General features: G+C 35.0%; 3 protein-coding genes across 3 annotated transcripts; 1 reads left to right on the top strand and 2 right to left on the bottom strand.

Moving 5' to 3' along the window:
* Positions 1-932: 932 nt before the first annotated feature.
* On the bottom strand, positions 933-4,231 carry LOC122279933 (glucan endo-1,3-beta-glucosidase 5-like). Its single transcript, XM_043090846.1, has 2 exons — positions 3,459-4,231; positions 933-2,232 (listed from the first exon to the last, which is right to left on the bottom strand). Exons 1-2 carry the CDS (start codon positions 3,809-3,811, stop codon positions 1,131-1,133), a joined length of 1,455 nt encoding a protein of 484 aa, XP_042946780.1. The 5' UTR covers positions 3,812-4,231; the 3' UTR covers positions 933-1,130.
* Positions 4,232-16,718: 12,487 nt separating this feature from the next.
* On the bottom strand, positions 16,719-18,744 carry LOC122280076 (ATP-dependent 6-phosphofructokinase 2). The gene is made up of 2 exons (XM_043091028.1): positions 18,046-18,744; positions 16,719-17,855 (listed from the first exon to the last, which is right to left on the bottom strand). The coding sequence occupies exons 1-2, from the start codon at positions 18,646-18,648 to the stop codon at positions 17,007-17,009; spliced, it is 1,452 nt and encodes a 483-aa protein (XP_042946962.1). The 5' UTR covers positions 18,649-18,744; the 3' UTR covers positions 16,719-17,006.
* Positions 18,745-21,184: 2,440 nt separating this feature from the next.
* On the top strand, positions 21,185-25,125 carry LOC122280075 (subtilisin-like protease SBT5.4). Its single transcript, XM_043091027.1, has 11 exons — positions 21,185-21,308; positions 21,508-21,617; positions 21,712-21,809; positions 21,913-22,077; positions 22,227-22,329; positions 22,502-23,036; positions 23,151-23,245; positions 23,387-23,632; positions 23,715-23,829; positions 24,096-24,309; positions 24,416-25,125. Exons 1-11 carry the CDS (start codon positions 21,225-21,227, stop codon positions 24,961-24,963), a joined length of 2,313 nt encoding a protein of 770 aa, XP_042946961.1. The 5' UTR covers positions 21,185-21,224; the 3' UTR covers positions 24,964-25,125.
* Positions 25,126-25,846: the final 721 nt, after the last annotated feature.

Consider the following 25,846-nt stretch of genomic DNA (forward strand, 5'->3'; position numbering starts at 1 on the left):
GCCTTGAAATATTGACTGCAGATTAATGGGAGTCTAAAATTCGTGTACGATAAAAGATTTTTTACAGGCGTTTTTGCATGAACAGAACACGACCTAAAAATATGGACCTTGTAGGCAATGAGATCCTGGGCAGTGTGTGGTTGTGGTATCCAAATTTATGTTTACTTGACAACCCTTTCGGCTGCTGCATTTTAATGGAGTGGAAGTATTTTGAAAAGAGAAGTGCCATATTCAAGAATAGATTTTACAAAGAGTAATATTCACAAACTTACATGATTAGATTTAATGTGTTACATGAACAAAAATTCACAATTTAGCATACTATAATAAGCGATGTTAATTTATAAATTTACTTTTGTAAAACATGCGATAATTACTGATGAATTGTACGGAATAATCAAAAGAGAAAATAATATAAATCGACATAGAGATTTAACGTGGTTCGGCAATGTACCTACATCCACAAGAGCAAGCAGTGCGGAAATTCACTATTAGTAATTGTAGAGTAGAGTTACATAATGTGTATTTGTATTAATCCAAGACATATGGGCGTATTGAAGAAAAATTTACAAAAATATACTTTTGTAATAATATATGTATATAATGTGCCTACTTTTACTGTATGAGCCATATACTTCAACATTTACTTTTGTGAAATCTGTCTATGATCTAAATTTTTCTCGTCTATGAAATGGTTTTTCAGCAGCATGAAGATAAGTAGAAAACTGAATCCTCCAACGTTTTGTTGTTTTCAGAGTATATATGTGTGTGTATCTATATATATATATATATATATATATATATTATATATATATATATATAAGTTGTCATCACTACCATCTGGAACAACAGAGTTTAGATGAAAAAGATGTAGAAAGTTTGGCCTATAAAGTCAAGTATGGCATATATCTTTGAAGTAAAAAGAATGCATCTGGTATGAATATGGAGTATATATAAATAATTAACTACATAAAATGTTTACTCTATTTCTTACATGACACAAGGACTCAGTCACATACCCCTAATAATTTTGATTTTCTATTTAAGTCTCGTATTCTCTCTCCTATGTATATCACTTATAATTTCAATGGAGGAACCGTGAAAACCCCACCTAAAAAACCTTTCTTTTTTCACATTACAAAGAACCAAAACCCCCACATAATCAAAACCCAAGGAATGCTCCACCAACAATCAGGTTGAAAACTTGATGAACTAACATCGTTGACGCCAACAAGAAACCTGCATTCGCCGACAGAAGGATCGAGGAAAGTGACCATGCCTAGCCCATCAAAATCACAGCTCTGCGCCTTTTGCATTTGCAACTGATAGTAACTGTTGAATGCATATGAGATATTTCCCTTCGCTCCAATGCCATTACATGATCCACCATAGTTAAGTGTGGTGCAATCTGCAGCACCACAGGCAAGTTTCATGTGGTTTGTCACCTTAGACAAATCTGTAGATGGGTTTGCCACACACCATCTAGATGGGAGATACTGAACATTTTTTGCATTCTTTAATCTTCTGTTGCCCAAACCAAGGTTTAGTGAATATTTGGCTTGGCCATCAAAGGAGAAAATACCCCAATGTCTCTCAAAGGTTCCTGGAAGTATGCTCTTTGCCCCTTCATCAAGTAAACCGAAAAGGTATATATCCATGGGTGGGATGCCCGGCCTCAATGGGGTCCCTTTGTTGCTCAGAACATGATTTATGAGCCCTTGATTGAAAGCTCTTGCAGCAGTCAGATTTGCACCTATGGCTCCATCTGTTGGCCAACCTACCTCCCCAATAACTATGGGCATCTGACCATATCCAATTTTGCTCAGTGCTGCAACTAAAGTGTCAAGATTTCCATCAAATGCATTGTAGTAAACATTGGGCCCATCTGTAACAGGATGAGTAGTCCCCTCAAAGAATGCGTAGTCTTGTGGAAAATCCGAGTTACCATAGAGGCTTAGAAATGGATAGATATTGACTACAAATGGGGAACCATTTGAGTTAAGGAACGACACAAGTTGAGTCATGATTTGGGTTAGTTCAGGTCGGAATGCCCCTTCAGAAGGAAGAGTGGATTCATAAGCATCGGCATTGCAAGGTACCACTAACTTCACATAACCTGCAAAATTTACTTTGGCCAAGGACTGTTGTACGTTGAGCAGTGCAGGCATGACATAAGGCTCGTATTGACCTGAGTAACTAGAAAGAAAGGGCTCATTTCCCACTGCAACGTACCTGTCATGAAAAGTTAAAAGAGCTGAATAGCTGGTTGGAAATTTGGAACTCCTGATGCATATAAAAATTACCTTTCTCAAGGATGCATTTGTAATCTACATATATCTATATAAATAATGTTACAAACACATCTAAACTCAAAAATGTTGAAAAGGATAATTATTTGAGATTTTAAGAAGTTGTCTGGCGGGAAAACATCTGGTGTCCAGACTCCACACCCTTTCATAAAAGGGCCAATGCTCTGACCTATCAGGTATCTTGGCAGAAGATGCTCTACTATTAAATCAAAAAAATTAAATCAGGATATCATGGAAAACCTTTTGGGATTGCTTATATAACTAGCCTCTCAGTATTGTTTATGTCACTGGCCTCTGAGGATTTTCACATCTAGAATAACTTAAATGCCTCCCTTGTAAAAGCGGAAAATACTGCAAATATTGTAATTCAATCCCACGAGGTGAAGGTTGAGGAAGTTACTGAACTTTGGAGCATTTGTAGAACAAGCTCAACCTTAGAACCAACCAAAATCTTATAAAACTATCAGAAGTTCAATCTGTCCCGAAAGGTAACCTAAAAAGGACACTATTTAACTGGAGATATTACATTAATCAGACTAACCCACGAACCAAGCCTCTCAAATATTTTGCACCTACTCTGAATAATTCGATAATGAATAAAATTTTTGTTTTATGGGAGAATAAAATAGCTTCTGTTAGAAAATGCTTTCTAATGTCAACCTGACCCCCAATATTCATTTTGTTTTTTCGTTTGGGTACTATTTCAAATTAATAAGAAATCCTCGATTAGGCGCTGCTCTTATTCCAGGGTACACAGATCTAGTGATCACTGCCCGGGATATATCAACAGCACACATCGGCAACAAATGATCATGGCATACTTGATAATAATGTGAACACTGACAATACAGCTAAGTTATGTACAGGATAGGATGAGGGCTAATATTTTTTTCTTGGTTGAGCAGAGAAAACGTAGGAAATCCACTGAGCCCAAACTAGTGTGCTTTATTAAGTGGAGTTAACCATTCAACTTCTGGTAACCAAAACAACGAAATGAACAAGATCCAAAAGCTCATATTTTCTTCTCATTCACTTTTCTACCTTTCTCCTAACCAACCACACATGACCCCGAAAAAACACTGCCCCAGAAAGAGAAAAACAAGAGAAACTATAAATTTTCCAAGAAGGAAGCATAAGAAGAGAAGTTACCTGATATCAACACCACCTTTAACCATATATCTGGACACATTCTGGCGAACCCACAAATCAGATGCCACAGTGGATGCGCTCAAGGAAGCCAGCATCTCATTGGGTATTCCCACCATGACCTGAATCCCACTCCCCTTGAGAGCCTCCAGAACACCTTGGTCTGCCTCAAACAGCTTCACTTTTGGTACCCTGTTGATTTTCAGGAGATCCACTACTGTGGAGGGCTTCAGCTTGTGAAATGACAGGGTCCCCCAGTTCACTCCTACGGCTGATTCGGCCTTCAGAGATGAGCCCACAAGAATTATCACACAAATGAGAGAAGCGGCTGTGAATCTGGGTCTGAACTCAATCATCTTTGTCTATCTGAAGATGGAGATTTTGTGGGGTTCCAAAATCATTCACATTCATTCATCCATCCATCAAGGTTTATGTGAACTGTGAAGCTGTATGCCCAAGGTTTATTTCATTGGGCCTAAACAGATAGAAAGGGTAAAAAATCAATCTTTTTGTATGTTTGGGGGGGTGAAAGAGAGTTGGAACGGGCAGCAATGCTATAAAGAACGGTGTTGGGGATGCGAAATGAGACCACTAACGAAGAGTAAAGTGGAAGAAACTCCTAGAGATCATTATTCCTAATTGACATGTTCATTCATGGGGAGAGTATCCAAAATACCCTCCACTGATACTGTAGCCTAGGAATGGTGTCACTGCCGGATGCATCAATCAGTGCCCCATTTGAGATTTTTCTAATTGATGGATCGAACTGTATAAATACAAATAAATTTATATATGATAAGATCTATTTCTGGATCTTTTGGCAAGTCCCTTTTTGTTTTTTACGCAAAACTCAAATCTATACTCATTTTAAGAGGAATAGGCATGCGATGTGACGTACCACCTTAGCCAGAAAGTACAACTGATAAAGCAGCTGCGCCTTTGAAACAAGGCTGGAAGGAAATTTTCAACCAGAAATATCATTCCCAAGATGGGAGATGATAGAGATCATTTTATTATTTATTTATTATTATTTTTATTTAATTTTTTTTAATTTTTAATTTTATTTAATAATTAAGGAAATAATTATTAACAAAATTATATTTTTTTAAAATTTTTTTAATGATTAAATATGTTAAAAATATAATTTAAAAAAATAATAAAAAAATAAAAAATTTCAAAGGGTAATGATAAGGCATAAAGCCTATCATTACCTAAAATAGTGTAATTACCGACACTCGGGGTTGCTCTACGGGTAAATTAACAGTCTGATAATTACTTAAAAAAAAAAAAAAAAAAACAGTCTGATAATGAAAGGTTTATGTTTTGCGAGGAATAATCTCTGAGATGAGATCAGATCAGGTGGTGGCCGACTTTCACAAGGAGTTGGCGAGGTTGGCACATCACCTTTAATGCGGGGCAACGTGTCAAACGGTTGGTGCTCGATCTCCAGGAAAATAATTAAAAACAAAATTGTGATGGTAGGGTTGCGCCATGTACGTACATCTGTTGTAGATAGAAAAATATAATTATAAGTATAATTATGCATTAATTTATATATTAATATAATATGATTGATTAAAAAATAAATTTTATTAAAAATAATATTAATTTAAATTTTAAATATGAATAAATTAATATTAATATATAAATTAATATACGACTATGATTATATATAACAAAATTCATTGTAAATTCTATGTTAAATCAGCCCATTATCTTATATCCAATGTCACAAATAATATCCGAACAGCCATCCTGAAAATCCATATCGTCACAAGTTCTTTTTGTAGAAAATCCTTTGTGATATTCTTTCAATCAGATAAAGATTAAAAAAATTCATCCCTTATATCTCATTAACAAATTATCCTCTTTGCGACGAGAATGAAAAAATTATTCTACATCTCTTTATTAAATATCTCATTTCAAAAATATTGTGAAGCTAGGGTAAATGGCCACTAAATTTCTTCTCCTTAACAATAAACTTTATGAATGATTGGTTCATTTTCATTTTAAATCCTAAATAGAAGTTAGGTCTCAATTCACAAGATGAACAAGCTTTCAACTTTTTTATGATATTGATCATGGATTTCATTTAGAGGTTTCAGAATGACTTAGTTCATAACAATACGAGCCTCTCTCTTTAAAAAGCATTGCAAGAGTTGAACTCTCATATTAAGAAAATCTTCATACTTGACAAGAAAAGCAAAATGCCTCAGTTAAGAAATTATGGTAGAAATCACTCCAAAACCAAATCTATATTTCTTTGGATGCAGTTGTCAGAAATTCCTCATCTGTAGTCTCAACAGTAAGTAGGAACTCAAAAGATGAGATTATTGAAACATACTGAGGAAAATCCAACTACGACTCCAGTAATTGTAGAAGCTCTAGCAACAAAGCTAGCCCTAAAAATAACGGAACACTTTAATTATCCATCTATCACTCTAGTGGAGAACTCCCAGTTAATTATTTCTTCCATCAACAAAAAGGATATTGTTTGACAAATCGCTCCGACCTCTAAAGACATTGCAAGCTCATTAAGATCTCGCAAAGATTGAAATTTCAAAAAAATTAATAGATTTCAAAATCGATTCGTGCACTTAGTGGCGCAATGAGTTGCTACAAACTTTAAGTTTGGTAGAATTCATTTAGATAACATTCCTAATAGTATTCTGTATATTAATAGTGGAAAATACTCCCCTTAATTTTCTTGTAATTTTTCCTTATTAATATATATATATATATGAAAGCTTGCTTAGGAAAAAAAATGTACATACATACATCAAGATTATCGAAATATGGTTAAAATTAATATATATATAGATATATATATATTTAAGGAAAATATTATTCTCAACTCCTCATACAACGATGATATATAATTGGTGATTCCTCCATCAAAGATGACTAATACATTCATATATTTTTGTTCTTTTATTTTTTAAAATTATGATATTCTCATCATTTTATGATCTTGATTTTATTCATTTGGTTAACAAGACAAGGTCAGTTTTTTTTTTTTTTTCAAATTAGTTTCTATATGTGAAATCTTTAATTACCCCAAAAGTTTAATTACGTATATAGACACTCTCGTCACATTGATTTATGCATTTACGTGTCATTTTGCACAAAATAGAAGATATATCATATGGGTAGCCTCCAAATATCCAAATAAATGAATTATTGAAACTCATTATAATTTTAAAAAAGTTAAATATGCAAAGAATATATAAAAGTGATTATATATAGAATTTTTGATTTTTTAATAAAAAACTCTATATGAATCAATTTTACGTACTTTTTACACATTTTATTAATATAATTGACTGCATCATTTTTTTTAATATAAATTAATTATTTTAACCAATCATATTAATAAAAAAAATTTAATAATAAATTTTTTTTAAATAAACACATACATTTCATTATTACACGTGACATTACTCACAATGAGTAAAAGAGAAATATTATTTTGGGAATCAATTCCCATATCTTTTATCACGACAAAACAGAATCTGCCGGAACTAATTGCTTTATACGATGCATATATAGATGTCTGTCGAACGAATCTGGCCATATAATTTTGTTTTATTTAACTCTTTATTCTATTCAGATTAAAGCATATATCCATATAACATCACTTTTGTTAGTAAATTATTAAAAATCATATCCACCAATTATTATTCTAATTCAAATATAAGAGATGGGATGGATTATATATCTAAGAAAGAAATTCTTTATTATCGAGTTGATATATAGAGTACATCTAGTAAAGTATTTATAAAATATAATTTGATTTGAAATATAAATTTTAAAATTTGAGTCTTATTTATCAAACATTATCATTTAAGTGATGTTAACTGTGCGCTCTAGGAATTTTTTTGAGAAAAAAACTTCATTCATAGGCAAACCAAATACATAGTCTTTCATAACATTACAAACATGAAAAATTAAACACAAGAATTGACTACAGCATTTGTAACCACTCTTTTTTTTTTCCTAATCAATTAAGCATGCTTATCATAAATATGGAAATATTTCAATCTTTCTTTGGTTGGAATTATGTTATTTATAATTTTTCAAACGATTAATTTATGACGGTCATGAATTTTTAGCTTCCAGATTTTTCCCATGGAAGGACTAGAAAATTTTGGCAAAGGTACATTGGAAGATTTTGCTGCAATATGGTAAGTTCTTTTGATAGTAAACTTTCTGTTCTAGCTATTTATCCAAATCAAGCAATTCATTCTTTTGCAGATGATTTAATCATCTTTGGAAAAGCCAATGAGAGTAACGCTCAAACAATCATTGACAATCTAGAGAAATACTGGGCTTGGTCAGGTTAGAGAGTCAACAAGGAGAAATCTTCAATTTACATCACCAGAAATACCAACCAAGCTACAAAAGCTGAGATCTTGATGAAAATGCAATACAAACAATCATCATCAAGGATGAAGTACTTAGGAATCCTGAACTCTTTTGGAAGATCAAAGAAAGAAAGCTATACAAAACTATTGGAAAATATCAACAAGAAATTAGACGGGTGGAAATCAAAATTACTATCACAGGTAGGAAAAACAATGCTAATCAAAATAGTGGCAAGTACAATCCCCTCATATCAAATGTAAATGCATATACTACCAAAATAATTATATAAATCGTTAAATACAATCTTCAAAGATTCTTGGTGGGGAATGACAAAAGATCAAAGCATAAACAAAATTTGAAATCTCATAAATCAATTTGTCAACCAAAAAAAAGAAAGGCTAATGGAAAATATGAACTTAGCACTTTTAGCTAAAATAGAATGGGAAATGAGCCAAACAAATCCAAGCATGTGGCATTCTCTTTTGTCGAGGAAGTACCTAAATACAACTTCTTGTTCGCAGGCAACACCAAAATCGACAGACTCATGTTTATGGAAAGGAATTTTGAAGACAAGGGAGCTACTAACAAAAGGTACATGCTTCCAAAGTTTTAATGGGATATTGGTCAAAGTGTCGTCAGATCCATGGATCCCAACTTTAGAAAATTTTAGGCCAAACCCTCTATGCCTAAATAGTGAAACCTCTTCATCTCTAAGAGTCTCTGATCTGATTAATCCAAATACCCATTCTTGGAACACTTAGAAAATGCTAACTCTTTTTGAGCAAGATAGCATTAGGGAAATTCAAAAAATCTCATTGCCCGAGGGATGTTTCTTTAGGCAGCATTCTCTTTTTCTGTAATCTCTAGAGGTTTTAAAAGCCAGCTCGTAGGTTTGTAATTCACTATTGGATCATTTGTTTGTTCATGCAGTGGGTTCAGAGGGCTTAATGAAGATGACTGGGTCTACTCTTTGATAATGAAGCCTTCAACTGGTTGGTCTTTATAGTTTGCAATGGGCTCACTTTATTAGGTCGAACAGTCTTTCTTGAAGTGTTTTGCCTGTTGAGCCTTATAGCCTACCATTGCTGCTTGTAAATTCCTCCACTGAGAATGCCATTCATCCTTATTAAGTGCAGAGGGATACGGAAATCTTTGAAGCGCCAAATCCATCAGATTGTTGTAGGAGATCTGGTTTGCCTTCAACCGTGAAATCTTAAAACTTGGAATGATTAATGGGAAAGGGTTCATGAGTAAGAATTAAACCCCAAACCGAATGTTCTTTGAGCGGTTGGTGATGAGGAATTAATGTCAACAGTACATGGTTGAAAGCAGCTGAACAATGAATCGATGAAAATGGTGATTGCTTGTTTTGGTGTTCGTTGAGGAAGAAAACCACCGTAATAAGCCATTCCTTTTTGGCTTAGAAGGGGGGTTTTTGCTTCCTTTGAGCATTTGGGTCAACTCCCTTTGATAAGCTTTATATGTGTTGAAGAGAAGCTCTAATTGGGAAGAAACTCTCATCGGTTTCGAGAAATTAAAGGGGACTTTACTGGTTAGAGGCAACTTCAAATACGGTGGTTTCCATTTTTGGATTGTACCTACGCTGATGGAGTAAGTGGTGAGCTTCGATGGTTCTTCCTCTAACCTTCCTTTCCTAGCATTTTTTATTTCACCGATTTTTCCTTTGCCTTTTTTTGTATCTGCCATAAACTCTGATTCCCTGAATGCTTTGCAACTTTTGTTTTTTAACTGGTGGTGGATGAAGGATTCTGAAGCTGGTGCTGCCGACTGGTTGTGTTGTTCATCCATAATTACTTGTTGAAAGTTATCAATTAGAAAATCCTCTTCTACTATTTGGTCCAGTTGCATTGATGTCTAAATAATTATTTGGCATAGTTGTGGTGGTAGATTAACCCCTATGTTGTGAATATTTTCTCTAAGCCATGAACCAAAAGGTAGTTGAGAAGGGATGATTTTTAGAAATGTGCAAAAGATCTGTGAATGGCCTAGCCTCCCACATGCATAACAAAAATTTGACAACTTTTCATATTTGAATGAAACCCATGTATCTATGTTGTGATCTCTAGGGATGATATAACAAACCCATGCAGAGGATTTGTTATATCTATTTCAACCTTAATCCTTATGATTTTTTTGCAAGCTATCCCAAAGTGTGGATCTACTTCCATCTCCAGTAGATTTCCAATAGCTTTACCAATATTTGTGGCATTTGCAACAGTCATGTGGTCCAAAGTGAGTTCATGTATTTGAACATGAAAAACGGAAATGTTTAAACTTATCTCATGCCATGTGGATTCAGAAGGCCATGGCCTGAATCCACATGGCATGAGGATGAACAAATATCCCTTGAAGTTCCATGGAGCTTGGTTAAGGATCCTCTATTTGTCTTATACTGTTTGGAAAGTGAAGAGGAAAAGATTCACATCTAGATCTTCTATGTGGAATTTTTTTAATAAAATTTCGAGCTGCTTTGAAGCTTGCATGCAGTGAAATTTTGTTCAGGGGATGTATTGCTACAATTCTTCCCACTAACGCCAATTCTGTGGTTTCCTTTGAATATTCTATAGCAGGTGCAAGGTTAAGATCCTTCCATTTCTTCCGTTTGTTGGATTAGAGAGTCAATTATCATGAGGAAAATCTAATCTGGATAATGGGTGATTCTTGATAGCTCTAATTTATTTTGATAGATGGGTAAAGAAAGTGTTTTTACTCTATTAAGGAGTGGAAATTCACTGTGAGGTGTAGAGAGACTCTGGAGAGAGAAGATGAATGATCCATGTAAAAGACTATATTCTATAGCCACTCTACTTACAAGAAAAGTAGGAGGTTGTTACCACCATTGAATAGTATTTATTATCCACAACTCTAGTGTGACACGCTAAGAGATGTGTTGCCTAATTGTCTTGTCTTCCAACGTGGAGAAACTTGGAGAAATTAAAATGAGATAACAAGATTTAATCTCCTTAATCATCAGACCGTAGCTAGAAAACAACTCTTGATTAAAACGAACAACGTTCACAAAATTTTGAGAGTCACCTAGGGGTGTTAATATGTGATACGACCCGTTAGTATAATATGAACACAACATGAAATTAACATATTTGGATTTGATGTTAACGGATTCGAGTTAAAAAATATTGACCTGTTAAGACACAATTTGAAAAATGGGTCAATAACATGTCAACTTGTTAGTGACCCATTAGCATTTTCACTCAAAATTACAATTATATCTTTTTTAAAACCTAAACTTAAATATTATATACACTATACCGGTCCCTAACCCTAACTCTTTCAGACTCTCACTCTCTCACACAAGTCATGACTATTGGTAGCTCATTGCCCTTCTCACCTCACGCTACCCCCAAGATCTAGTCATGTTGCCCTTTTCTCTCACGTCGCCAACTGCCCCCACTCAGACCTCTCTTAGTTTCCTTCTCTCTCTCTTAGTCTCGACTCTCTCACACCGCCTCCACTCCCAGTCCCACCTCTAAGGTATGAATAGTTGCTAAATACCCTTTGATTTGTGATTAATGTATGATATTGGTGTTGGTTTTGGTGTGGGTTTTTGGGTTATTTTTTAAGTATTTCGATTGGTTGGCTACATATTTTTTGGGTTGCTTTTGGGTATGAGAATCATAATGCAACTATAAGAAAAATATGAAGAGTCTAAGCTAGAAGCTTGTGTTTCTCTCTTTTTTCTTTTCTTTGGCACCTCTTTTCTTCTTTTCAATTTGTTTAGTTGCTGTTAAATTTTTTTCAATTTGATCTAATTGATAAATGAAATCCTAAATATTTTTGCTACACAGAGCAGAGCAAGAATTTATGTGTATCGACATAGTGCTACGACCAATGCACTTTATTTCCAAAAGAGTTCCCTACAAGATCCATATTGGGAAGTGTTTCAGATCGGATTGCTTTATTGCTATTTAACCAATTTAGAATAGGTTACCTATTTCAATAAGAAAAGCACATATTCCTCACAACTAAGTACTAAGCAAAAGTCTTAGGCCATGAAATCAATATCCAACAAACTCTAAATTGTTAGATCCTGGGGTAGTTTCATACAACATTACTAACTTCTGTGCAACTAGAAAGCAATGGAAATGGTTGAATTCATTTTAAGATATCGATTGATGTTACATATTGTTAGCTGGGCTGTTATATATCCAAGATTGATTCAAATTTTAGATTTTTATTGCTGAAAATTGTTAATCCATATGAAACACATTCTCAGTTGTTGTCTTATAGTTGTTGTGTAGACATTATAGTTGCTGCTAAACTAGTTTTCAAGTTGGGTTTTCTTTTTAATGTCAGATGTTTGAGGCAGCAGGCGAAAATGATATTTTAATTTACTTTGATGCGCTAGAAGATATCTTAGCAAGTTTTTAAAGTGAGGAATGGAAAGCAAAATGAATGAAAGAAATTGGAGGAGCTAATTGAAGATGTTTACAGTATTGTGAAAATTCAATTTAGATCTTTTAGTAGAGGGACTAGACAAGTAATGAAGGTAAATTCATTTTTTAAAGATTCATATTATATTGTTGTTTTATATCATGTTGGCTTGAAATATATATATATATTTTTATGTATAGGAATTTGATTCATTTCAAGCTGATGATTTTACTACCCACATATAAAAAAGTCAATTGGAGCTCTATTTGGATGAAGTGAGGGTAGATAGAAGTACTCCACTTGATATTTTTTCCTTTTGGAAAGGAAATGAATTTCGTTATCCTAATCTTACTTATATGACTCTTGACATTTTGAATGTTTCTGTTTCTACAGTTGCATCTATATCAACCTTTAGTGTTAATGGGTATATCATCGATTAGTTTTGGAGTGCAGTAAATGTAACAGCCCGCTAGAAATTCAATTGTGGAATTTCTATTGACTTTAGGAACCTCGTGAAGACTCTATAAGTTTTCACGAATCCATTAATCATATAGGTTTTAGTCTAACTACATAGTTAGTGTTATTACTCATTATGGTATCAAAAGTGTGTTTTTGATTATTGGAGATAGTTAGAAGTGTCAAAATGTATTATGGTTTGTGATATTAGACTCGGAGGATCATTTAAGGTCTTATGGCGCAATAACACTTTTTCATATTTTCGGACGAAATGTCGGTTCAAAATTGTGGATATTATTAGATAAAAATATCTTATGCTAATTTTATGGAGATTATTGGGTAAAAAATATCTTGAGATGATTTTTGTAGATATTATTGGGTAAGAGAGTCCTACACTTAACTCTCACTCCGGGTAAGAGAGACCTACACTTAACTCTCACTCCGGGTAAGAGAGACCTACACTCAACTCTCACTCCAGCCTCATCTCTTCCATAGCTCATCCATAAGTATCTCCAGCCACCCCCCCACGAAATTATCTTCATTTACACTTTCCATTGAAAGAATACCAAACACTCTCTCTCGGACAGCTTTTAGGAGTTATTTTGCACGTCCATTTCTAAGCTTTTGTAAGTATTTTATCATAAAGTCTCATTCATATAAGTTGTTCCTTTTCGAGTCTAGTTTATGTGGATATCTTCTTTATCCCATTTGAAAATCATTTGATCAGTCAAATATTATGTAAACTATAGAAAGGTCATTCTGGGAGATAAATTGGAGAATATGTTATAGTTTGGAGTTTTTGACCAAGCTAATAGATAGATATGGGTTCGAAATTTTTATGAAGTATTTTTAACATGTATATATGACTATTGGTTGAGGATTTTTGCATGATTAAAGGTTTTGATGAAAGATTTTCTTAGATTTAGAAACTTAGAAACTGGAAGAGGAAAAACAGTTTCTGTTTTGAGAAAGTTTAACTCTTTGGTGGTCTAAACTTATTCCAATGACTTTGATAATTTTATTGGAAGATACTAAGCATCTTATATACATGTTATATTATTATTTTGAAGATATTTGATGTTAGTTTCAAAGATATGAAATTTTATGCAAAGAGATATTCAAATAAGTCAAAGTGTGGATGTTCTTGGCTAAATTTATGTTTTGGTTAATTTTTAACCATGTGATCTTGAATTAGAAGTTTATATATGTTTTAGGACATCTTTTTAAACCATGTGATGTTTTGGTTTGAAGATCACACCTTTATAAGTTATAGATCAATAGGTTAATCAAAACAAGTTAGAAACAAAAATCAATGGAAATAACATATAGGAATTTCGGCCCTATGGAGTTTTAATAGTTGTGATTAGTTTTAAATTTTTCTAAATTGATATTTGAGTTGAGGATAAAAAATTTTGGTGACTTTTCGAGTTAGTATGCAAAATCCTTAAGTTATGGGTAAAACGGTTATTTTCCTACACGTAGAGAGTAAAACGGTTATTTTCCTACACGTAGAGAGTAAAATGAAAATTTTACTCTTTAAGTTAGTATTTTACATATTTTAAGTTATTAGTGATTTAGTGCTAACTTTTAAAATCACTAATTACAGTTCCTCGTGATCGCGCTTGAGGTTTTATAAGAAATGCGGAGATCGAGGTAAGTTAGCTTTTAACTTACTAGCAGTCTACTGTGTATGTGTGCTACGTAAAGGAACTACAGTGTATGTATGTGTGTTATCATATATGTCATGCCATGCCAAGTTATCACGTAATTGTCTATTATACAGAATTTATTCTGTCATCAATTTTTATCTGTTACATAATATATTCTGTTATGTATTACTGTACATTACAAGTACGTTATGCTAAGTATGTCATCTATTACATGTATGTTAAGTCATGTAATATTCACTGTTGCAAGTATGTCATGTTAAATATGTTGTCTATTATATGTTATGCCATATTACGAAATGTTTCTATCTCAAGTTGGTCATATATTTCAAGTTATGTTCAAGTCACGTTATGTTACGTCAGGGTTCCAGTCCTTTCGTATTCCAGTCACGTTTCATATTGAGTGTGTAGAATATATGGGGTCACAACAACTGTGGAATATGTATTTACACGTAGAATACATGGGGCCACAACAACTGTGGAGTATGTATTTTTCATGTTAAGTCAAGTTTGTGTAGAATACATGAGCCACAACAACTGTGGAATATGTATTTATACATAGAATACATGGGTCACAACAACTGTGAAGTATGTATTTAACTGTATTGTGACAAATAGAATACATGGGGCCACAACAACTGTGGAGTATGTATTTTTCATGTTAAGTCAAGTTTGTATAAAATACATGGGGCCACAATAACTGTGGAGTATGTATTTATACGTAGAATACATGGGGCCACAACAACTGTGGAGTATGTATTTTTCATGTTAAGTCAAGTTTCAGAACAAGTTCTTGTTAATTGAAGATTTTATGAAGTTGGATATCAACAAGAGTAAGGACTAAGGAGGACACTTCCATTCCTTCTATAAACCAATCAAACGTTTAGATTTGTGTTTATTATTATTGGGATTGTAACTTTAATATTATTACAATATGCTTATGTTTGTATTATTTGGATTGTAAATTTAGACTTCTGCTAATATTTGATATTGTTGGGATTTTGATTTTGGGGTTTTTATTGTTTGGATTGTCATATTTGATTTTAATTTGGATGTTTTTATTGTTTGGATTTTAAAATATGAAAAATATTGATATTTTTCATTAGGAGTTAGTTTTATATTTTTTTGGAGACCTTGTGATTTTAAGTTTTATCATGTAAAATTTTATTAATTAGGTCAAATTGGTTATTTGGGTCAGTTTAACCCATTTACATAAAATTGGCCGTTGAAATGGATCATGTTGTGTCGACCCATTCTCTAATTAATTAATAATGTGTCAAAATGTGTCATATCACGTCAACCTATTATTTTAATTGGTCATGTTAAGGTTTGAAATTCTGACATATTTATCTTGACGAATCGTATTCGTGTTGGCCCATACAGTATAATATCATTGTTAATGCTAAAAATTATACAACAGGTCGAAACAGGAGAAAGAGTCATTCTCTGCCCACTAAGGTAATCCAAGACTGGATGAGGCAATTCGAAGCTCACGATGGCGGTTAGGAGCAATGGTACAATGCCTGTACGTATATTCATAATAGTGAATAGAAAAAAAAAATACCAGAAATATAAATAGAAATTAAAGCATACAGATTTATGTGATTCAACACAAGACTTACATCTACGGGTCGTTTGGAGGGCAAATTTATTACTATAATATATGTATTTTACAATATCTCATAGTTTCTCTTTTCTCTCTGTATAATGGAAGTCAGAGACCTCTTTCTGGAGAAGATAATATCTCGAAGCTCTCATTCTGAAACTGAAGTTGATCTCTGTATCCTCATAATCTTCACTTAGTCGTATGGAAGTTCCTTTTTATTGTGGCCATGTCAATTGAGATCCGAGAGTTAGCTTTATCCCATTTCTCTTTTGCTTATTTGACTTGCTTTTTCCCATTTCTTTTTTTTTTTTCCTTTTTTTGTCGCCTTCCTCCTTTCTCTCTTATGCTTACTTTTTCTTGTAATTTCCTCATTGTCTATTCTTTACTTCCTGATGATGTTTGGATTGAACCTGGGATGCCATATGGGCTAGAAAGATTTTATCCCCTAACAATCATAACTTAACACGACATAAACACGATCTATTAATACAATTTACCACCCCATTCAGTCACCCTCAATAGTAACTCCAAAATGTAAAACCATATGTAAGCCTCATGACACCGCAAGAGCCTCAATATCTTCTGATTCATAAGATCCATCATCTTTTCAAAATAGTCATTATTTGTTTTGATTTAAATATAAATTTTAAAATCTGAATCTTATCAATCAAATCTTATTATTTAAATTATTTAAATTGTACATTCATTCTACTTGGAGACTTGAGAATAGAATAACTCAGTCTAAGAAATGTCATATAAGCAATCAAGAATTTGATTTGATCATTCATGGCCTAAGAGCACATAAATCCTAAGTGAGCATCACTACAAGTACTAGAGCAAAAATTATCTAAATTTGAGAGAAATAGAAGATAGACACATAAAATATATCATATTGTTTATTGTCCATGAAACATTTCGGACAACATTGCTCGCGTTTCATATATTTATCGTTCTTCCCGACATTAAGTCCAATTGATCGGAAAACAAACTCGAGTCCAGATAAGCTCCCATGCACAAAGAGCCAGGAAATTGACGTTTTTCATATCACGGTATGTCTGCGTGGTTCAATGTGTGGTTCCTCACAAAATCCGGTTGGTTGGTGACAGATCTAACCCATGCCCATTTGTGATCATTTATGTTCACTTCACTCTTCGCCTGTGCCACCTCCTCCAGCGGAATATACGCATAGTTTCCATTAACACGACCAGAAACAAATCCAGTGTACCCTGCCATAACTCCATGAATGGCAGAGTGAGCTAGAAGAGTGCAGTAAAGATTATCCGTAGCATTCGCAGGAACAGCACGAATCATGTACGTTGGATCTATGTATTTCACTGTAAAAAGCTCATCTGGGTGGTCTCTTGCCCACCATTTCTTCAGCTCCGACTTCAACCAGCTGCCGACGTCTAAGAGTACTGGGTTGCCGGATTCATCCTTCTCCGACATCTGTGCATCTTTTCTTGGAATCAGATCCTGGCCTGCTCCCTCAGCAACTACTAATACTGCATGCCCATTTTCCTTCACTTGCTGTTCAAGGAATTCGAACAGCCCTCCTTTTCCTTCCAAGTAGAAATCGATTTCGGGAATCAAGCAGCAGTCGACCTCACGGCTGCTCAATGTTGCGTGAAGGGCAATATGGCCTGTGCTTCGACCCATTAGCTTCACGATGCCTATTCCGTTCACTGCACTCTCGGCCTCAACATAAGCTGCACTGATCGCTTCCTGTGCTCTTTCTACTGCTGTCTGGAACCCGAATGATCTGTCGATGATGCCAACGTCATTGTCGACGGTTTTTGGGATCCCGGTGACTGAAATATTCAGTCTCCGTCGACGGATTTCGTCGAATATCTTCACAGCTCCACCCATTGCGCCATCCCCGCCTATGATGTACACCTGTTTGCTTGGAAATTAATGTGCAAATGGAGCAATCTAATTAGCACGCCATTCATACAAATTAAAAGTCCATCCAGGTTGCCAGTTTAGAAAACACCAACTTTATCAGAGTAAGTGCTTGAGGGAATTTGGCGGTGAAAGAAAAACCATAAACATTATTCCGTATTAGAATTGAAGGACAAAGACAAACCTGGTTAAAGCCATGATCCTGTATACCGTCGACGATCTTCTGGAGATCAAAACCTCCCCTGGAAGTCTCAAGCGCAGTGCCGCCTTTTTGGTGCCAGTTGTGGACCAGCTTGGGATTCAGCTCCACGGGCTCCGAGGAGTAGAACCCCCTGTACCCTGCTTTCACCCCGAATATCTGCCGCACCCCGTAGAGGTCCCAGAGGCCCACAACGAGCTCCCTGATGACGGTGTTCAGACCGGGGCAGAGTCCACCGCAGGTGACGATGGCAGCCCGGGTCCGTGAAGGTTGGTCCAGGAAGACCCGGTTGCGCGGACCGGCTCGGTGGTACGCGGCGGAATGGGAAGGGGAGGAGAGGTCGTGGACGACATGGCAGAGGACTACATCGGAGTCGGTGATGTAGAATCCGTCGGAGGGGCGGTAGAATGGATTGTGCTCTAAAGGGTTGGTGCGGGTTTGGAGGTCATGAAGGTAGTCGGTAAGGTGTGGGAGTTGCACGGCGGAGATTGATAAGGCGGCGGTGGCGGTACTGTTACAGTTTTGATTCGGTGAGCATGGTATCGGTGCGGTGGTGAGGTTGTTAGCTTCTGTGTATGAAACGGCCATTGCTGTTTCTTCTTCTTCTCTGTAGTCGGGGAGAAGGTAGAGATACCACTTGTAGTGTTTGCGTGGTTAAGCTTGACAATGGCTTCCTTTAGATACGTGGCCGCCTTGCTTCGTGGACACGCTGTGGTACTTTTAAGGACCTTGTAGCAGGGCGCCACGTTACGGGGTAAAACTTGACATGACTACATCAATATCTAAACATTAATTAAATATAAACTTTTTTTTAAATTTTAATATTTAATTATTTCATTTAATTATTTCCTAACCAATATAATTTTTTAAACTTTTAAATAAAATATAAAAAATAATAAAATATATTTAAATTTTAAAATAAAAATAATATTAACAAATTATATCCAATTAATTTTTTAATTTTATAAAATATTTATTTAACATTTTCTTTCTATTTTTTAAAATTTAATAAAATATATTAATTTAAATCATTTTAATTCCACAAACTACTCTATTACTATTTATATCATTTATAAACCTCCTTAATTTAGATTCTTTCCTTGGAAAAGTGTTCTGCACTTTTCCTACACACCAGTCAAAGAAATTAATGAATTAAAAATGAAATATGTTTTACAAAAAACTTTGTTAGAAGCTTGGCACACCAGTACTTGTGATAGGATATATTTATCGTATGTAGTTTACTTTTTTTTTTTCCTCAAGAAAGCATGCATTTTATAGATAAATTAAGCAATTAATTACAATATATATATACGATTCAATAGGATAAGAACCTTTAATTATCATCCCAAAACCGATACATACAATACAAGAGAAATAAAATAGAGGAATCTCGAGAGATTTGACTCTCACCCATTTTTCATAAAGAGTAAGCCGCTTAAGTGGTTTTTGTATAGTCTGATTTAAGTAATTTTTACATAGTCTGATAAGCAGACAGTAAAACTACAACTAGAAGTCATAGTTAATTGTTATGTAATGCATTTTGCTAGTCTGGACTAATTGAAAGAAACTTTTACGATCACTTTATATTGATCATTAATTAGGAAAAATGGAAACATAAAAAAATAATAACTAGAAGATGGGTCGATTCACCAGCAAATGACCGAAATTGGCTGTAGAGGCCCATGTAAGTCACTCTTAGAAAGAAGGTGAAATTTGAATCTAAGAGATCCAAAGCCATTGACCTCAATGGTACTTGGCGTGGCGGCGACAAAATCCCCAAGGCAGCAATGCATGAAACTCATGCGTAGTGAGAGCTGCACGTGAGACTTACGCACCACTTTTTTGATCTATTTTTTTTTATCTATCTGACATATTGCCAGCTAAAAAATCTAGTGGTGGGGCGTATTGTGGTTGTAGGAGGCCAATAGGCAGAAAATTGACGCATCTCGGTGCTATAGATGGAAAAAAAAAATTTAAAATTAAAAAATAACCGATGAACGGGTCCAGTGTTGGCCGGACATGGGGAGATTTGCGCATTAGGATGAACAGATCAAGTGTTATTAGGGTGCTACTACTAAATACTGGAGATTTTTTCATTAACTTGCAAGATTTGCACATCCTAACAGTATTACAAATGTCATTTCTCTTGATCTAACTAGAGTGTTACTACTAAATAGTGTGGGCATCAAATTCAATATGTTTGTTAACTTTGAGTATTGTAATATGTTTGGATAATATATAGGATGTACATTAAGTTCATGAACTTAGCCCAGAATTTGGGATTTATTTTTAAAACTTAATAATTATGGGTCAACATTAAAATGATCTGAATAGGGTGACATATTTAAGGCTTAGGTTAATTAGGAAGTATCACAGAATTAGATCTCACTTTATTTATTTAATGTTCCTTTGTTTTTTTTTTTTTAACTTTTTTTTTAATGTTCCTTTGTTTATAAGTAATATTGGTAAAAGATCAGATTTTATTATATATATTTATTTAATGACCATAGATATTCATATAATGCCACTAAATTAATTTGTTGCAATTATCTTATAATACTAAAGTAAAACCTATCTAATTAAAAAAAATATATATTTATTATTCATTTTCTCATCATCGATCTCTCATCATTTCATGATATGACATTAGATTATAAATTTATAAGAGAAATATAATAAATAATATTCTTTAATCATGTATCATATAAGATGATGAGAGCTGGATAATGAGAAAAATTAGAATGATGATCATTACCATTACTCATCTACTTAGAAGAATTAGCATTCCTTCGATATCTTTTACGTTAATTAGTGACATTAATTCAGAGTACTTCTAAGTTAGGTTGACTTCATAGGAGAGCAGGACTCTACGTACGTACGTTGTACATGAGTCATTATCGAACTTGATCATCGAATATCGCTCGAGCACTTCGACTCTTTTCCAGCCAAGGACTCTAGTACTCTCACGCCCTCCTGATGTTTTTCAATTATAATCGAACTAGGTTTCTAGAAATCCATCAGGAACAGAGTTTCTTCCTGGTTCAAGGAATTTATGTGAACTAGGTTTCCGGCCTTTTGCTTATAAATATTCCTGCTTTGTGATCATATGATCATCGATGCTAATCAAGTACGTACGTAACTGCTAGCTAACTGGGCAAAGCAAAATGGCGTTTTCAAAGCTTTTGGTTTTCTTCCTCACGTTCGTCGTTTTTTCTGCGTTCCAAGAATCCGCTTTTGCAACCAAACAAGTAAGCATAGAAAATAGCTCTGATCAGAGTAGTACTACTTTTCCTTCATTGAAGGCATGCATGGAGATCGTGCATGCGTTGAAATCTATGTACCTAGCTTTAGCAGATTTTCTTTCTGCCCTTTGAAGTTTTCTTTTTGCTTTTTCTGCATGGTCGTAAATAAAACTACGTATTTTCTTCTTGTTTTGTTGCGATGTAGTCGTATATAGTGTACCTTGGATCCCATGCACACGCTCCAGACGTTTCTGAAGCTGAACTAGATCGGGTGACTGATTCTCATATTGAATTCCTCGGATCATTCTTGGGAAGGTATGCAACTTGCATGGTATAATCTTGATTTACGTTTATGATTTTGAATTTTAATATAATCTTAAACCAAAGGTTTTGATTCGCTTCCATGCAGTCATGAGAAGGCCAAGGATGCAATTTTCTACTCGTATAGAAGGCATATCAACGGTTTTGCTGCGAACCTCGAAGAGGGAGAGGCAGCTGAAATCAAGAGTAAGATCACAGAACATATATATCACGTCCTCCTCAGTCTCTAATTTTCTTTAAGGAAATATGTAATCATGTTAATCATGATCATGTTAAATATTAATTGCAGAGCACCCAAAAGTCGTGTCAATTTTCTTAAACCAAGGAAGAAAATTACACACAACTCATTCATGGGAATTCATGTCGATGGATCAAGGGGGTGTGGTTCACTCAAGTTCCTTGTGGGAAAAGGCCAGATTTGGTGAAGACACGATCATTGGAAATCTTGACACTGGTAATGAATTCTCTCTCATGAAGTTTCTTATAAGTCAAGTTTTGTTAATTTTCTTCTTCTTGATCTTTAAGTCAAATATTTCATATAGGACAACATTTCTTTGAATTTATGACACTGATCAAGTAGTAGTTGTTATCTATGTATTCTAGGTGTTTGGCCTACATTACCGAGCTTCAGCGACGAAGGTTATGGACCCATCCCATCAAAGTGGAAAGGAGATTGTAGAAATAGTCATGGAGTCCATTGCAATAGGTCTCATGCTCTGATCTTTAACGGTTCAATCGATGTTTTTAAACCATATTTTCACTTTAGCGACAGCATTCGCTAAGATCTGTACATTCAAATTATGCACTCTATGAAGCAATATATTGCGAATTAATTATAATTTTTCCTCCTTATTGGGTGTTTGATTAAATGCGCGCAGGAAGCTGATTGGGGCGCAATACTACATCAAAGGCTTTGTCGCCTATAATGGGGCAGTCAACTCTAGCTTCGAAACTGTAGTTGATGTTGAAGGCCATGGTTCTCACACGCTATCAACAGCAGGAGGGAATTTCGTCCCTGGCGCAAGCATATTTGGTGTGGGCAATGGAACGGCCAAAGGTGGTTCCCCTCGAGCCCGAGTGGCTGCCTACAAGGTCTGCTGGCCAGGAGACGTAACCGGTGGATGCTTTGATGCTGATATTATGGCAGCCTTCGATAGGGCCATCCATGATGGGGTTGACGTCCTTTCTTTGTCACTCGGTGGCCCTCCTTCTTCATACTTCCAGGATGGCCTTTCAATCGGCGCATTCCATGCTGTTAAGAAAGGCATCGTCGTGGTTTGCTCGGCTGGAAATAGTGGACCATCTCCCGGAACTGTCTCAAATGTTGCACCTTGGTTGATAACTGTTGGAGCAAGCACCTTGGATCGAGAGTTCCAAGCTTTTGTTGAACTCCAAAATGGGCTCCGACTCAAGGTCAATATCTTAAATTCTATGCTAATTTCCTTGAGAACAAACTTGCTTTAATTACTCATTTATTTTTGCCACTTAATTTGCTTAATTACCACTTTCTGTACTCCTTCAATATAGGGTACAAGCCTGTCTAGACCTTTGCCAGAAGATCGATTCTACCCACTTATAGCCGGTGCACAGGCTAGGGCTGAAAATAAATCTGCTGTAGATGCGTAAGAACAAATCGTTTCCCAGCTGATTTTCTCTTTGCATTCTGTTAAAAGCCTCAAACTGAAGCTGGTGTTTGATAAACTAACTGATGATTATTGTCAGTGTAATTTGTTTGACTGTGTTTGTTTGTGCTGTGCATGCAGTATGCTGTGCATGGAGGGAGTACTGGATCCTAAAAAAGTAAAGGGTAAGATTTTGGTCTGTCTGAGGGGAAGAAATGATAGAGTTGAGAAGGGACAAGCAGCAGCTCTTGCTGGTGCAGCTGGGATGATTCTTTGCAATGATAAGGTCGATGGTAATGAAATCATTGCGGATCCTCACGTGCTACCGGCATCACATATTAACTATAAAGATGGTCATGCTGTCTTTGCCTACATCGCTTCGACTAAGTATCTCTCTCTCTCTCTCTGTGATCTCTCTAAAAAACTTTTTTTTTGGGTCAATTTCCTCATAAATTATATGAATCAACAGTGACCCAATGGGATTTATAACAGCTCCAACAGCAGCACTTAACATAAAGCCTGCACCATTCATGGCAGCATTCTCGTCCAAAGGGCCTAATACTATTACACCAGAGATTCTCAAGGTTTGGCAATGAATTGAACATTAATTATTTTCTATGTATGTCGATTCTTTTGGGAGGAGCTCGAATTTAAGGCATTTTCATATATAGTTACTGATTGTCATGGCTGAGTATTTTTCCTTCGACACCAAGCAACCAATTAGCTAGGCCATGACCACCTCATTTACACTATGAGATTAGTACTTATTCTTCCACTGCAATTTCGTGGTATCGATCGATCTGTAACTGTTATATATTTTCATTTCCAACTAATTTCTCTAAATGTTCAGCCTGATGTCACTGCTCCTGGAGTGGATATCATAGCTGGCTACACCCAAGCAACAAGCCCGTCAGAGCTACCTTTTGATCATCGTAGAGTTCCTTTCAACATTATGTCTGGCACATCCATGTCTTGCCCCCATGTTTCTGGAGTTGTTGGCCTTCTTAAGACTCTTCATCCTGCCTGGAGCCCAGCTGCAATAAGATCTGCGATCATGACAACCGGTAAGGACCTCAATAGATCTGTGTTCAGAATTCTCTTGTTCTTGTTCTTGGGTTTGGTTGGATATATAGTTTGTTTAACCATTTTTGCAACCATTTTTTCTGACAGCAAGAACAAGGGATAACACTGTGAAGCCAATGCTCAATGCAAGCTATGTGAAGGCAACGCCATTCGAGCGAGGCGCCGGCCACCTCCGACCAAACCGTGCCATGGACCCCGGCTTGGTCTATGACTTAACCAACGATGATTATTTGAACTTCCTCTGCAGCCTCGGCTATAACCAGACCACTGTTGAACTATTTTCCGATTTTCCTTATGAATGTCCCAAGTTAGCCAGCCTTCTGGATTTCAACTATCCCTCCATAGCTGTCCCAAAGCTCTCTGGAAAGGTGACTGTGACGCGGAAACTGAAGAGTGTTGGCTCTCCAGGCATCTATTCAGCTCGTGTCCTAAACCCAGTTGGAGTTTCAGTCCATGTGGAGCCCCAAATATTGAAGTTTGAGAATGTTGGAGAGGAGAAGAGCTTTACGTTGACCCTGGAAGCCGAGGAACCTGGTCTTGCTCGAGACTATGTTTTTGGAGAGCTAATTTGGTCGGATGGCAGGCACTACGTGAGGAGTCCAATAGCAGTTTCCACCGCTAAGAAGATGAGTTAGAGAGTAGGATGGATGGAGAAGATCAGTCTAATTTAGTTAGCATGCAGCAGTCAAATATTAATTACTATTACATTCTCTTGTCATTATTTTCTTTGAATTTTTTGGCTATGCTTTTTGGCCAGAACATGAATTCTAGAGTTAGAAAGGCCAGTTTGTTTAGGGCTTTTTTAGATTGAGAAATGCTACAATCACAAGGATAGTCTTATAAAAACTCACAAACTGACATATATTAGTGCTACTTTATAATATTAAAAGTAATTTTATAATCTAAGATAATGTTAGTTTGTAGGTTTATTTTTATAGGATTTTTCTAGAACTAAAACATTTCTCTTTAAAATTTTGTCATGTTAGAGTCCAATTTCAATTTGTTAAGGTTTTTATTTTTGAAAATTAAGGAGTTGTATGGATTGTGAGTTAAGATGAAATGAGTTAAAAGTTGAAAGGTTGAAAGTTGAATAAAATATTATTAGAATGTTATTTTTTAATATTATTATTGTTTTAAAAATTGAAAAAATTGAATTGTTTATTATATTTTATGTGAAAAATTTAAGAAAATTGTAATGATGAAATAAGATGAGATAAAACACTTTTACTATTCAAACGGGGCCTAATTAAAACTATTAGGTTTATTGTTGTTTTCTTTATTTTTACCATTTTCTTTATTATTTCTAGAAAAGTAATGTTCAAACAACACTTACATCTTACTCTTATCTCACTATATAAAATATTGCATTCTAATCACTCTTTGATCATCTTCTATTTTTTTTTTTTTTTCGAAAAAATCTAGATTCGAATAGTCATTGATCGACAATGTCACCTCATCTTAATAGAATGAAAGTGAGATAGGTGCGTAAATATAGGCTGTAGAATTTCCCTATCTAAA

The sequence above is a fragment of the Carya illinoinensis genome, chromosome 10 (genome assembly GCF_018687715.1).
Source record: "Carya illinoinensis cultivar Pawnee chromosome 10, C.illinoinensisPawnee_v1, whole genome shotgun sequence".
Taxonomy (NCBI): Eukaryota; Viridiplantae; Streptophyta; class Magnoliopsida; order Fagales; family Juglandaceae; genus Carya; species Carya illinoinensis.

Excerpts from the sequence above, each read along its gene's own strand:
- LOC122279933 (XM_043090846.1), bottom strand. The coding sequence starts at position 3,811 with ATGATTGAGTTCAGACCCAGATTCACAGCCGCTTCTCTCATTTGTGTG. Across the intron at positions 2,233-3,458 it reads AAAGGTGGTGTTGATATCAG|GTACGTTGCAGTGGGAAATG; the intron begins GTAACTTCTCTT and ends TTTTCATGACAG.
- LOC122280076 (XM_043091028.1), bottom strand. The coding sequence starts at position 18,648 with ATGGCCGTTTCATACACAGAAGCTAACAACCTCACCACCGCACCGATA. Across the intron at positions 17,856-18,045 it reads AGGATCATGGCTTTAACCAG|GTGTACATCATAGGCGGGGA; the intron begins GTTTGTCTTTGT and ends CCAAGCAAACAG.
- LOC122280075 (XM_043091027.1), top strand. The coding sequence starts at position 21,225 with ATGGCGTTTTCAAAGCTTTTGGTTTTCTTCCTCACGTTCGTCGTTTTT. Across the intron at positions 21,618-21,711 it reads CTCGGATCATTCTTGGGAAG|TCATGAGAAGGCCAAGGATG; the intron begins GTATGCAACTTG and ends GCTTCCATGCAG. Across the intron at positions 21,810-21,912 it reads AGAGGCAGCTGAAATCAAGA|AGCACCCAAAAGTCGTGTCA; the intron begins GTAAGATCACAG and ends TATTAATTGCAG.